This window comes from Xiphophorus hellerii, chromosome 20 (genome assembly GCF_003331165.1).
Source record: "Xiphophorus hellerii strain 12219 chromosome 20, Xiphophorus_hellerii-4.1, whole genome shotgun sequence".
In the NCBI taxonomy this organism is placed as follows: Eukaryota; Metazoa; Chordata; class Actinopteri; order Cyprinodontiformes; family Poeciliidae; genus Xiphophorus; species Xiphophorus hellerii.
Genome location: NC_045691.1, coordinates 26,433,180 through 26,446,867, shown reverse-complemented (window position 1 = coordinate 26,446,867; position 13,688 = coordinate 26,433,180). Strand labels below are relative to the sequence as shown.

The 13,688-nt window shown below is 40.9% G+C and overlaps 1 protein-coding gene across 2 annotated transcripts; it reads right to left on the bottom strand.

Moving 5' to 3' along the window:
* Nucleotides 1-177: 177 nt before the first annotated feature.
* Nucleotides 178-10,455, bottom strand: LOC116710867 (ataxin-1-like). Of its 2 annotated transcripts, XM_032550148.1 has the most exons (4): nt 10,310-10,455; nt 9,986-10,087; nt 2,979-4,101; nt 178-1,296 (listed from the first exon to the last, which is right to left on the bottom strand). In XM_032550148.1, the coding sequence occupies exons 3-4, from the start codon at nt 3,969-3,971 to the stop codon at nt 958-960; spliced, it is 1,332 nt and encodes a 443-aa protein (XP_032406039.1). In that variant the 5' UTR covers nt 3,972-4,101; nt 9,986-10,087; nt 10,310-10,455; the 3' UTR covers nt 178-957. The 2 variants fall into 2 exon arrangements, with proteins under 2 accessions (XP_032406039.1, XP_032406040.1); XM_032550149.1 differs by lacking the exon at nt 10,310-10,455 and having other exon boundaries at nt 178-1,293; nt 9,986-10,245.
* Between the last annotated feature and the right edge of the window lie 3,233 nt (nt 10,456-13,688).

Here is a 13,688-nt window from a genome sequence, read left to right as displayed (position 1 = left end):
CTACTTAAAAGCCAATAAAGATGACAAGTCAAGCACAGAAGCATGATCCAGGAGGTAGAAAGACAAGACGCTGATCACAGCACAAATCCAAAGAAATCCCAGATCGACAGTGCCTTACAAGACCGTTCCCACCCCTGAAATTTTTCAGATTTTTGTCACGTTACAACCACAAGTTCCTTTTTTTTTTTAGGAGTTTGTGTGGTGGACCAAAAAGAAATGTTCATGGTTTCCATGTTTTGTTTTTGTTTTAGAAATAAAACAAATTGTAGTTGTAGTTTTTGCTACAATTACAGCTGACAGTTTTTTGGGCCATGTCTCTATCATCTGTGCAAATTCTGGATAATTATTCTTGTGAGAACAGCTAAAGCTCAGCCAGACCGTCTACGATCAGCAATTTCCAAGTGTTACCACTGGGGCCAGATTTACAAGGATGTGGGCCCCTGGGCTGGAACCAGTGTTGGTGCACCAAACCTGGCTCCAGAGGAATTTTGCTGGTGGACACAGTAAAAGGAGGATTTAATTTAAGCAATAAGACAAAACTGAGTAATTATGCTCAGATTAGCATAACCGTTAGCTCAGACGTAGCAGAAATCTAAAAATCTTTATCTCTGAAGTCAGTTTCTTTAAATGGAAAATAAATCTAAAAAAGAAAAAGTAGCAATAGTTCATATTACTTGTAACAGTAAAAAGTACAGTCAACTAAAACTACTCCTATACATTATTTTTCCCTAAAAAAGTTACTCATGTAAATGTAACCCACCTCTGACAGTAATGGAAATCACCTGCCGTTTTCTTTCCACTTTTCAGTTTTGTGCTACTTTGTATTGGTCAGTCACTAGGAAATTACTCTGAAGTTTGTGGTTTTAATGTGCCAAAGTGTAAAAAAGTTCAAAAGGTGTGAATGCTTTTGCAAGGCACAATATATCATTTGAAAACCGCGTCCCTAGTGGTTGAATTTCACGGGGCCGAACAGTGCCTCCTGCGGGACGCCTTTGTCCCCGTTCTGTGCTCCCCTGAGAGCTCCTTCGGTTCAGGTAGAACCTGGCTGCACAGCGCAGCGTTTGCCTCTGGGGAATCAAGACTGTCCTCGGGTTCTTTGGGGCCAGTTTTTGGCCCGGGGGAGTCTGACGGCAGCGGCTCGGGAGCGGAGACGGGCGTGAGGGCCAAGCAGACGTCTCCCACACTGAGCTGGCGGCACTGCAGGCCGCAAAGACGGGCCGTCTTCTGGGGGCTGCAGGACGACCAGCCCTGCCCGCGCACAAAGAAAGGGTACTCCACGTACACATCCACCAGCTCCTGAAGGGAGGACGTACACGCACACACACACACACACACACACACAAGCCAGTTACACAATAATGTGTGCAATGTTGCTCTGTTAGAGCACTAAACTTACCTGCTAGGATGTTACAGACGCAGCTACAATGATTTAACCCGAACAGCAAATTTGGTTCATGTAGCAATAAATACATTAAACTAAAACAGTTTAAATATTTTAGCTAAATTTACTTAAATTCCATCCAAATTCAACAAGAAATCCTACTTTAAGTAGAAATCCTTATAAAAATACACAATCACAAACCAGCTGTGGTCTCAGGCTGAGACACCTCAAATATCTGGACTGGTGACAGTCACATTTCTCTGCAGGGAAAAGGAAACACAAAAATGGACCTGACACCAGAATGATACTTGGGAAGCACAGTTCATGTTTGAAGTTAAAGGAACAGTACTTACGCCACCTGGTGGCAGAAAGAGGAAACTGTCAAAGATTGCCATCACACCCCCAAGCACCAAAATATTCTAATAGTAGCGCCACTTTGTTCTATTTTTACTCAAGTAAAAGTAAAAATTAGAAATTACTCAAGTGAGAGTGAAAAGGTACTGTGAAAAAAAGCTACTAAAGTACGGAGTAATTGATCAGAAAGTCTGACTTATCATTTTAAAATGACATAATTAGACACACAAAAAAGTAGTTATGTGCATATTATGGTATTTTAAAGACTGAAATGAAAAGATATATAAACAGCATCATTATAAAATACTCATTTTAAGCAGAAGAAACACTTAAAACAAAATATATATATACATTTTATGAAACCACTATTCACAGTAGGTAATGTGTGTCATTCATTTTCTTGCATTTATAAATGTCATAGTTGAGCTTACAAACTATTTATTTTCCAAACTAAAAACTTAATTTCTAAACTAAACATATAATGTTTAATCTAAATGTGTAGTTTGGTCTTACAAACTACATATTGAGCTCAAACCAAAAATATCTAGCTTGCTAAATGTTTAGGTTGCCAGCTAAATATTTAGCTAATGTTTTAATGAGTCTGCCGATAAGCGGAAGTGGACTGTTAAAACAAAAGCTGGGTTTTGAGAACTTTAAATATTTTCCTGCTGCTGGCGAGACTGAACCGCTTCAGTCGTCGCTCGGGTAATATTTTCTTCATTTCTTAAATCTTCGATTCGTTCACTCTCGACACGTCCAGCGTGTTGGCTGAAAACGTAGGACCAAACTATTGCTGTTAATTGTTTCCCATCTAACTTTACAAGCGGCGACAGCTCGTAATTAAAAGTGTAAATTTTGTGTTCAGTTTGGAGAAACCACTTGTAATTTTGGTTGTATTTAACAATGACATTTGTTCTTGTTTGAGTTGTTTTTTCCAAGCAGCAGCTGTAGTTTCAATTTGCAGTCAGTGTTGAATGTAGGTTACTATAGGATATTATAGGAGATGCTAGCGGGGTTTGGTTACTAAAATCTACATTTATTGGGAAAGTGTCCATCTGTTTCTTTTGTTGGCTAATTTTCAAAGCGTAAAAGAACTTGCGATATTTCAAATGATTCATCTTGCAACTGCGATGAAGTGAAAGAGGCTTGACGCGCCGTATAAAAGGACTATTAACAGCTATTTGTGCGGGGGCCGCCGGCCGCGGTGCATAATAATAATAGCCACAGAGTGATTTCCCCTCACCTGGGACTGCTGCTCGTGAAGCAGGATGAGGAGGCGGGAGACGGAGGAGGCGGCTGAAGGGGAGATACTCTGCACCGTGCAGCAGCTCAGGCGCAGGTCCGGGCAGGCCAGAGAGCCGAGCAGGAAGTCCTCGGTTTGCAGGTTCTCCACCCTCCTCAGCCGGCCGTCTCTGAGCTCAATCAGGGACCCGGCGACGAAGTGGGGCAGCAGCCAGGGGAAGCGGTTAGGGCCGGTGGGAGTGGACAGGGGCACCACAGGAGACCTCTGCTTGTTTTCTTTCATGGGAGTGCTTGTGCCGTTTAGGCTGTTGGGGGAAACTCTCATGAGGGATTGTCCAGATGTAATTTTTGTTGAGTTGAACAATGAACTGTGCTTCAAAGTGTTGTCCTCATGCGTGGAGTGAGGTAGGTAAGCGCCTCCTCTTTCAGCTCTGTGCAAATCATCAGTTCTTCTTTCTCCTCTCCTCGCATAGGGACCTTTGTGAGAGCCATGGGTTTTGTCTTTTAACACTTTCAGCCTCTCCCAGCCTCCGCTCCCCCTCTGGACGCCCTCGGACATCAGAGACCCCGCGCTGAGTCTAGAGACATAGTGTGGATATCCAGAGTGGAGAGCCCGTGTTCCGGATAAATGGTTCTGCAGTTGGTACTGATGGGAAAAGTCCCATCTGGGAGGCAGAGGACTGAAGTCTCTCCACTCTGCCCAGCCGTGGTGCTCTCTGAAGGCGGACGGGATGTGCTGTTTGGGCCTGGGAGGGGGTTGTACCTGCATCCAGGGTTGGTACAGGGCCGTGACCCGCCTCGGCACAGGCCGAAACAGACCCATGTGGTTCGTCTTTAAGTCGGTGTGGCTCTTGTACGGATAGGGTGCCTTGAAGTTTGTGGCGTCGCATTGCAGCAGCTGCTGCTGCTGAGGGGAGCTCACTCTTTGGTCTCTCTTCTTAAACGGGAGGCTGTCCCTGTGTGGGACCAGAGCCGGGCTTGTTGTGAAGCTCATTGCCTCACCTTGCCTGTCATTCACTCCAAGAATACATAGCCTTCTGCTGAAATAGAGCTGGTCCGGAGATCGTGTGTCAAACCCGCCATTAGTCTCTTGGCAACTGTCACACACTTGAGGTAATCTTGATCTAGGCAAAGGAGACAGATATTGATGAGTTTCATTTAGTCAAGTTTAATTAAATCCCTCCCATGAAGGCACAGGAAAGTGCAAGAGCACGTTTAGGGTTTTAAAAATGAATTATTAGTATGTAGGAAAAAAACACGGCATCAACAATGCTTTGAGAAATCACCCGCAACTGTTTTCTTCAATCTTTATGCATTTTCTATGTTGCAGCCATGATCCAAAGTATTGTAATGTTTTATGTGATAAGCCATGATTACATGAGTTTTAAAATCTTTAGATAGAAAAATCTGAAAAGTGGAAAAATCAGTCAATCACAGCTGCAAGTCCTCAAAGGTATGTCTCTACCAGCTTTGCACCATCTACGGATGGTGATTGTTCTAGTTTAGATTTGTAGTGTATGATTGAACAGTGAGAAAAAAAATCATAAGACAAAAGTTTGAACGTGTCTGCTGATCTTGCCAGCTGGGGACATCCCAACAAAGCATGCAGAAACTCAGGAAAATTGCAAAAATCCGCACATAGCTACGTCTCAGGCTCCGCAGGCCTCGGTGAGTAAACTTAAAGTTCAGGTTGGTTCTTGCAAGAAAAACAAACATAAGAATTATGAATTCCTTGGAAGCATTTCCTAGGCAAAGAATTTATCTTAATGAAAGATAACACGGCAGCACAGATTGAATTTGTAAAGTTGCATCTGAAAGAACCGAAAGACTTGTGGACTCATGTCATTACAAATCGAAAAGGTTTACTGGTGTTGAGAAACAACAACTCCAGAAATACCTCATGCTAACTGTTAGGCATGCTACTGAAAGGGTGATGATCTGGGTTTCGTTAGCTGGTTTACTAAATTAGCCACAATCTCCTTTTGTACAGAAAACAATCTGGAACTATGAGCAAATAAAATAAAATGATTCTGGATGCTTTGTCAGAAAGTCCTCCAGAAAAACACAGCAAATCTCAGAAAAAGGAACAAATGGTGAAACATGTTTGTACAAGTTCCAGTAGATTTATTATTCTTTTTAAATATGGGAGTAATTATTTCCTCCATGCTGGTTTTCTATTTTGGCTTCCTCCTCCCCCCCTACCTTCAGTAAATATTGGCAGCTTAAAATTGGCACTCGCTCACATCCTGTTGTCATTAAAGTTTTATATAATCTCCGGATATGTCAAACTTTGCAAATAAAAGAGGAGATTCTCTTTTCTCCGTCTTGTTAGGAGTGAGAGAACATTTTTTTCCCCAACAAAAAGTAACATGCAGTTAGATCACTGCCTGTAAATATCCCCTTGACGTGCGAACAATGACTTCACCATCAGCTCCAAATTACAGCTTTCCAACCACAATTTGCTGTTCTGAAAGTTTTTTTTTCTTTTGATGGACATATACCAACTCCTTTGCAAAGAAGAAGAAAAAAAGAGAAGTTACTATGGTTACAAAGTGCTCCGCAGTGTGGTTGATGAAGGAAAGAGTGCGGAGAGAACAAGGCAGAGTAAAAATGTGGGTAGTGGGTGTGAAGCTAGAGGTCAGATTAGAATGTATTTTTTCACACCCCTTGAGGTGGCGAAAGTAACATTTTCCAATAGGAAAGAAGAAGAAAAAAAAAAAAGACGACGACATAAACGTATGGTGGTAAACACACAAACCCAGGTTGCATCTGAAACACCCATAGATCCCTCTTCATCTACCGTAAGCGCTCGCACAGTGAGTCAGCTCACTTCGGTGGGATAAATATAAGAACCTTGTGGCCAGAAACACCACAGTGTGTTGCAATCAACGACTGTGTGTCGTGTTTTTAGATAAACGTGGCTAACAGCACTGGCCGTTTTTTTGTTTTTACAGCCTGTCAATGCACAAACCTCGTCTCATTAAGACCGTGTTCACCACCAGGACTGGCAGAGTGCTTTCACAAGCCTGTACACCCCTGGTGTCAAACTTCAAAAACTGCAGTATGTCATTGAGATTTCAACGTAAAGCTGTGCGCAGTGATGAAGCGACTGAAAGATGATGTATGCTTTTAAGAAGAGAAGACACGGAAAGGTGTGTAATTGTTTTTGCATTTGTTTTGTGAAGACTTCAGAGGTTCGACTGAGAACATTAGGGAACGAACAGCATCATGAAGACCAAAGAATAAACCATTCAGGTCTGGAAGAAATTAAAAGCAGAGTTAGGTTATTATATGTTATCTTGACCTTTGAATATCTCACAATGCTCTGTTCATGGAAAGAGTGTCCCTACCATTTTAAAATGTTAAGGTATTTATAAAGAATTTATTTGACCTTTATTTCTACAGGTTGGTTACAAATGTGTGCAAAACTTTGTTGATATTCCGATAATGTCCAAAAAACACAATTTCACTATTGCGATGTTTTCATTAAATAAGATGCACAATTAAAATCAGTTGTGAATAAGTTTGTTTGCGCAATGAGTTTTTAAAAATCATGCTGCGCCACCATCCTCTTATCGCTTCCTGTCTTTGTCTTTTCCGCCAGCAGTAGCATCAGGTTGTTGATCATGTGACTTGTGTGATGAAGAAAAAAAGGATTTCTGTTGCAGTTCTCCAAAATACACTATTTTGAGACAGCCAACAAAAACCTTGTCGAAAACCCTGTTTTTCGAAATCTGCGTGCTTCTAATTAAACAAATTTATTTTGTTAATCTAATTTGTGCAATTTTAAGACAAATGAAAACGCAGACATTGAGATCCAGGATCTCATTTTACAAGAGAAACCTATTTCGATAAAATATTGCAAAATAAAAAATTACAAACCCAGCAGTAATGCAAATGTTTAAGAAATCCGACTCAATTAAATAAGCTAATTGAATATAAGATAAAAGCAAGAGCAAGTTTCGTGAGAAATTTTCTGTTTGGGCCGTTCATCTTAACCAGCAGGGAGAATAAGTACAGCAACAATGAGAAAAGTAACAGAAAAAGCCCATGGTAGCTCTGGAGGAGCTGCAGAGATCCAGCGCTCAGGTGGGAGAATCCGTTGGCATGGCAACTATCAGTCATACTCTCTCTAAATCTGGCTTTTATGGACGAGTGGCGAGGACCCATCGCTAGAAAAAATAATTATAAATTCTCAATACAAACCAGGGGCTCTGCAAGAAGCTTTTAGGCCTAATGTAAAGTTTAACAGTGGACTATCACATGCATTGTGTTGTTTCTAACTTTTCTTTTTCAGCTGGTTGGAGTTGATGGGGCCAGTGATGGACAAGGCTACATATTTGGTAAACCCAGAAGACAACCTGTAGGAGGCTGCTGAACAATTAGACTGAGGTGGGAGTTTACCTTCTACCTGGACAACAAACTAACATGAAGCCAGAACAATAAATATAGTTAAGAATTTGCCTCAGGACTTGAAAATGACATCAACAGATGTTCTCCTTCCAATCTGGCTAAAATGTAGCTATTTTGCTAAACAAAAGTGGGCAAACACTGCCAAAAACACAAAATCTTACCAAGCACTTTCATCTAGTTTTTAGTGCCGATATCTTAGTGTGCGTGAAATAAGGCAAAGCTAACTTTCAGCAAGAAATAGAAGTCAATGATTCCTTAATATTGATGAAAAAGTACCAGTCCTACTGATAGATTATTTTACTTACAACACAATAAGTCAAACTTATAAAATTGTGTTATAGGTTCTACTTAATACATCTCGTCACACGTGAAGTAATCTGCCACTGGGACCAGTACTGGTGTGAGTCAGTTTTGTCTCAGTTCAATTGTTGTAATATATTTGCACTAGAAACTAGGCCAAAAATGTATTATTTCACTACAAAAGTTTTGTTTTTGTAGTGAAATATCTGTCTCTAGAAGTGCAAAGCTTGTGTAGAAACCTCATACCGACATGAAGCTGTAATTCCAGTGAAAGGTGGTTTTTACAAAATACTGAAAAACTTAATTTCAATTGAAAACCTTGTATTATTTTTTATTATTTCTGGGCTGCACAGTGCCTCAGTTGGTAGCACTGTTGCCTTGCAGCAAGAAGGTCATGCATTTGAATCCCAGCCAGGGGTCTTTCTGCATGGAGTTTGCATATTCTGTCTGTGCATGTGTGGGTTCCCTCTGGGTACTCCAACTTCATCCCACAGTCCAAAAACAGGACTGTTAGGTTAGTTAGTCTCTCTAAATCAGGGGTGGGCAACTCCAGGCCTCGAGGGCCGGTCTCCTGCAACTTTTAGATGTGTCTCTACTTCAACACACCTGAGTCAAATAATGAGGTCATTAGCAGGACTCCGGAGAACTTGACTGCACTTAGGAGGTGATTCAGCTGTTGGATTCAAGTGTGTTGGACCAGAGAGACATCTAAGAGTTGCAGGACACCGGCCCTTGAGGACCAGGATTGCCCACCCCTGCTCTAAATCGTCCTGAGCTGTGAGTGTACGTCCATGGTTGCCCACTGTGTGACTATGTTGCCCTATGATGGACTGACGATCTGTCTAGGATGTACCTTGCCTCTCGATGACTGCAAGGACAAATGGGTTTTGATAATGCATTGGATGAATTATTCCCTCCCATCCACTATCCCAATAAAACACATTTTCTTTAGTTTGTAGTTGAGGCATCACAAAATAGGAAAAAGTTCTTGGTGTATGACTACTTTTATCACAGCCCTGTAAGTTTCTGGTGTGATTCTGAATGGGGTGTGTGATGTGTGTGTGTACTTGTCTACCTATCCTATTCAGGAGCATTTCTGGGACATGTACTAACCCTCTGAAGACCGAAGGGTAGGGTTGGGCGATCTGGACTGTCACGTTTTAATACTTGTGATAAGGACAAACGTGACAGTAAGAACTACGTATCACCTTTTCTAGGTAACTATGGATTTAACTGCATGGCCATCAGTCATAACCCCACAAACACGTATACAACTCTTGAAAAACGTCCGTAATGCGTTTCATTAGAACATCAGACACATAGAGAACTGTGATTTGTATCACTGAGCTGTTCACAGTAACTGCATTTAAACAAATGTCCAAATCTATTGATATTAACATTGATAAACAGTGGAGAAAAATAGAAAAATAATCAATGTGAACAGCTTTAGGCATTTTTAATCATTAATTGGAATTTTTTGTGACAATAAATCAAAATTTATCACGATAATTGATAAACGATATGATAAATGTCCACCACTACCGATGAGGCCAAAGCTTGGTCCCAACATGGTGAATCCAATTCTTCAGGGCTAAGGGAGAGGTTAAGGTGCGAATGAAGGTTTGGCTAATCTCAGGGTTAGAAAAAAATGTCAGCGTTAGCCATAAGTGCGGTGACTAAAATGAATGCAAGTCTATACAAAGTCTTAATGTGAGTAGGAATACAAACTTGTGTGTGATGAGACTGTGTCCTCACACAGACACGTCCCTGTGTGAGCAGTCCGTCTCGCATAGACACGCTCACCGTGACAAGTATTTGTCAGCTGAACGCCTGCAGTTTGCATGTAAATTCATTCAAATTGCACTGCTGTGTGGGCTCCACACTCTCACAGTGTGATCTGCACAGGTATGGTCACATCATGACTCGAACATGCCAGTGATGTCAGGCTTCTGCAGCCTTCTGCATCCATAAGAGGAGACGCTGATCACTACAGCCTGCCTATCTAAGGGAAATGACATGTAAACACATCAGTGTTTTGTGTGTTTGCTGCCATCGTTCTGAAGCTAATCAGGACTGTGGATGAAACTATTTGCATATCGGTAGTGGCAATATTGCTCTTGGTCAGTTTAATGGTTCCTTCTATGAAGAAGGGAGATAAGGGAGTTCAGTCTCTGGTTGTGACTGTCAGACTGACTCAGGCATCTTTTCAAACACATCACAATTGTCTTAGTCAAGAAGATGATGCGTATATGAACATAATTACATGCATACATAAAAAAAAAAAAGTCAACTTACATGTTGCCTCTTCCACACACCTGTGCCTCTAGTCTTCATGCTGCATGTCCATCAGTCATCCCTTCACACACACACCTGTGTGTCCTGTGTCATGCTCACACACTGCAGGTGAGAAAGCAGAATGAGAACAGGCATCCAGACGAGCTCACCAGACACTCCTTCTCTTCTCTCTCTTTCTTTCTCTCTCTCTCTTCCCTCCTACTCACTTTTACATTTTTGCACTCCCACTCTGCTCACTCACTCAGTCCTGTTAACCTTTCTCAGACAGATTCCCCATCTCATGCTCTCTTTCTCTCTCAGTCTCTCCCGTCTGAACTTGCTCACCCTGTTGCTCTTGAACCTCTCCTCCGTTCGCAATCAACCCTTCTGTTCTTCGCCGTTGCTGCACGCTCCACGCCGTGCTGTTGTCGGGTGTATAATTAGAGATGAGAGTGTTGTGCAACTCCTCGGCTGATGGTAGGCGTATGATTGCCTGATGGCATGGGCGATGCGCCCGGTTCAGTAAGTTGCTTCAGACCGGGGTGGACACCAACATTCACGAAAAAAAAAAAGAAACAGCGTTTTCGTTCGATTGAACTCTCTTGAATCTTCGTGGCGTAGACGCAACAGGCCGTTGGAAACATTTCTTTGAGATTTGTTTTACTCATAATCACAAGATAGCATCTCTTCACATTCATGATTCAAATCTCCACTTTCACTACATAACAAAGGTGCTCTACTGGACGGAGGTCTGGTGAGGCTTTTGGAGTAGCGTGAACTCACTGTCACGTTTAAGAAACCAGACGATCTGAGTAAGCTTTGTGACATGACTCATTATCTTGTCAGAAAATGAGCAAACTGTGGTCCGAAAGTGATGGAAACGGACAGTGACAACACTCAGCTAGGCTGCGGTGCTCAGTGGGTACAACAGACCAAATCGTGCCAAGAAGATACAGTCCATACTGTCACACAAGTTTATGATGTAAAGCACCTTGTTGCTGAAATGTGTTATGCAAATAAACTTGACTTGACTACACCACCTCCACCTGTCTGACATAATGGTATCAATACTTTCATGTTGCTACACCAAATTCTGACCAAACTATCAGAATATTGAACCTGAAAAAGCCAAACTCCTTTCATCTCCGTCCTGAAGCACGGTTTAAGGCACAGAGACTTCTTCATGCCTAAATGCGTTGAGTTGGTGCAACATGATTGCGCTGCGTGTTACGAATAACCAGAAAATCTCTACCCAATGACTTTGGTGTGTGATGACATTGACCTGCCGATCGTTTCTCCTGCTGTAACTCACTTCCTGTTTTTCTCTCATTGGTGGAACTTCTGTGAATTAATATTGTTTCACGAGTGAATAAACAAGAAAGTCCTTCAGACTGCTTTTGTTGAAATCACTGAAAGGTTGACATCAAAGATTCCAACAAGCTACAGATAAAAAACCCCTGAAAGAAAGCCCTTTCATGGTGGTGCAGGAAACTCGCTGTTTGTTTTATCTCGTAGAAGAAAGAGGACATGTCTTTTGCTCCGCCAGCCTCTGTCTCAGCTATTGATTTTGCAGGGCCTCAGCAGGTGAACCCCCAGTCATGAGAAAGCCCACGCACGATTTATTATGTGGTGAAGAGGATTTCTCACTTTGACTCACACTGTGCTTCCTCTGCCCACTCTCTCTTTCTGTGCCTCTTTTCTTCAATTCTCTGGTTCTTGTCTACTGATGAACACACACACGCACACACATGGTTGATGGAGGTTCATGGCAATGGTGAGAGCTTGCATTGCATGCCTTTGCCACGATTAGCATATTCAGGCTGAACCACAGCAACCGGTGACATTTATAACCAATGTGTTTTTATTGATAGAAATCGCCAGTCACTCCCACCACTTCCCAACTGCTGCACAACAGCTTGTACTTGCAGTTTCCCTTTGCAGCTTGGCACACAGACCAAAGTGAGAGTTTCACTCGCGATTCTTTATTTCCCCCATGCTGTGGTAAGCTGTGGTAGGGACAGGTTTGTTGTTCTCATACCAGACAAAAGGAGTTTGTTTTATTTATCAATAAATACATGGCTTCTTCTAGGGATTCAGAAGGAATATATTCATAACCATCATGTCGTGTATCTTCGTACTGATTCGTGTCGCTGCTCTCTCCTGCGTTGACTCACAATCGCTATTTGTTCCTCCACGTAACTGAAACAAGACAGCGTGACAGCTTCTCATTGATCTCAGTGCTGTGTTTTGGAATAAGAAAGAAAGAAAAAAGAGATTTTCAAATATGAAGCTTTAAACTCCTGAGTGGAATTTAGTCTGGAAATAACATATTTTGTCCACTAGGTGGCGACAAGTGAGCAGTATGTTTTTGTTTTCTTTCTTTTGTTTTTACGTTTCTATCCGGGACCAAAAGTGCCACAATTTTTCACCAAGTTCTTTAAGTAAATTTGTATGTGAAAATTTTATTAATCCTGGAAATTAATAGACTGAATAAATAAACAAAACTATCATGATTATTGAAATAATGTATTTATTATAAGCTGAAACATTAATACAATTATTTACATTTGTACTGGATACATGATAAAAAAGAATATAACTCCAAAAATAATACAACTGTGAATTATTTAAGCAATTATTTAGTTAGTTCAGTTATTTCTCATTTGAATGTCTATCTTTTAACATGTGTTACTTAAAGATATAGAAAACCTTGGTCTCTTTGTTCGACATTTCATTAAAATAACTTTAAATCGCAGAAGAAGCAGGAGGACAAATTTCAGCTGTTTTGAAACTGTAACTTTTTAAAACTTTGCCATTCATTGATACTGGAACAACTCTCCCTTACTAATATCAACATAATAACATGGTTTCACCTGGTTCTAAAATTATTTATAATATAACCACAGGTGTACAAAACCATATACCACAAACAAAACTGGTTGTTGCACCCGTACGGTACTTCTTCAGACAAAAGGGAAGCTTTATTATGAAGAAGCAAACATTCAAAATAGTATGAAAGTCATGAAAGACGTTGCATTTGTAAAGAGTTCAACCTCTTAGGAGCCTAAAAATCGGGGCTTTCAACTCTAACACTGAGCTGCGATTTTTAAAATTACTCTTAAGAAGGGAAAGATATATAAATATAACAGCCGCATCCAAAACCCGATCAACGTGCTGGGTGACCAGGCCTTCCTCTAGCAAGGTTAGACAAGGCCTCTTAACTCAGTTTATGTCAGCAGCCTAACTTTGAGAAATTCATACAGTTTTAAAACCCTTGTTTGCATATGCCTGATAAAAAATACAACACGTCTGCAACTTTTCTTCAAATTGAGAAGTTCTCCTCCTGACAAAACTTGTGTAATTAACGGAGGTTTATTAGTTCACACAAATCTTTCCAGTTGTGCTGTGGGATTGAGATTAGGGCTTGGATTGTTGCACATCTGGAAACACCTTCTTCCTGACAGAGTGGCCTCATGGTGCAAATTATGAAAAGACTCTCCTACCAGCATCTTTGTATTTTGTCTAATCACTAGATGAGATTAAATATTAATATTTGTATCAGAACAGATTGATTTCATAAATAAACTAGAGTATTTTATTACTTAACAGCAGATTTGAATGTATGATAAAAGAATCTAGACAAATATCTACCAAGACACAATAACAGAATTGTAAGTCATTTTCTTCTGTTTCCTTCATAGTTAAAATATTTTCTAACATTTTT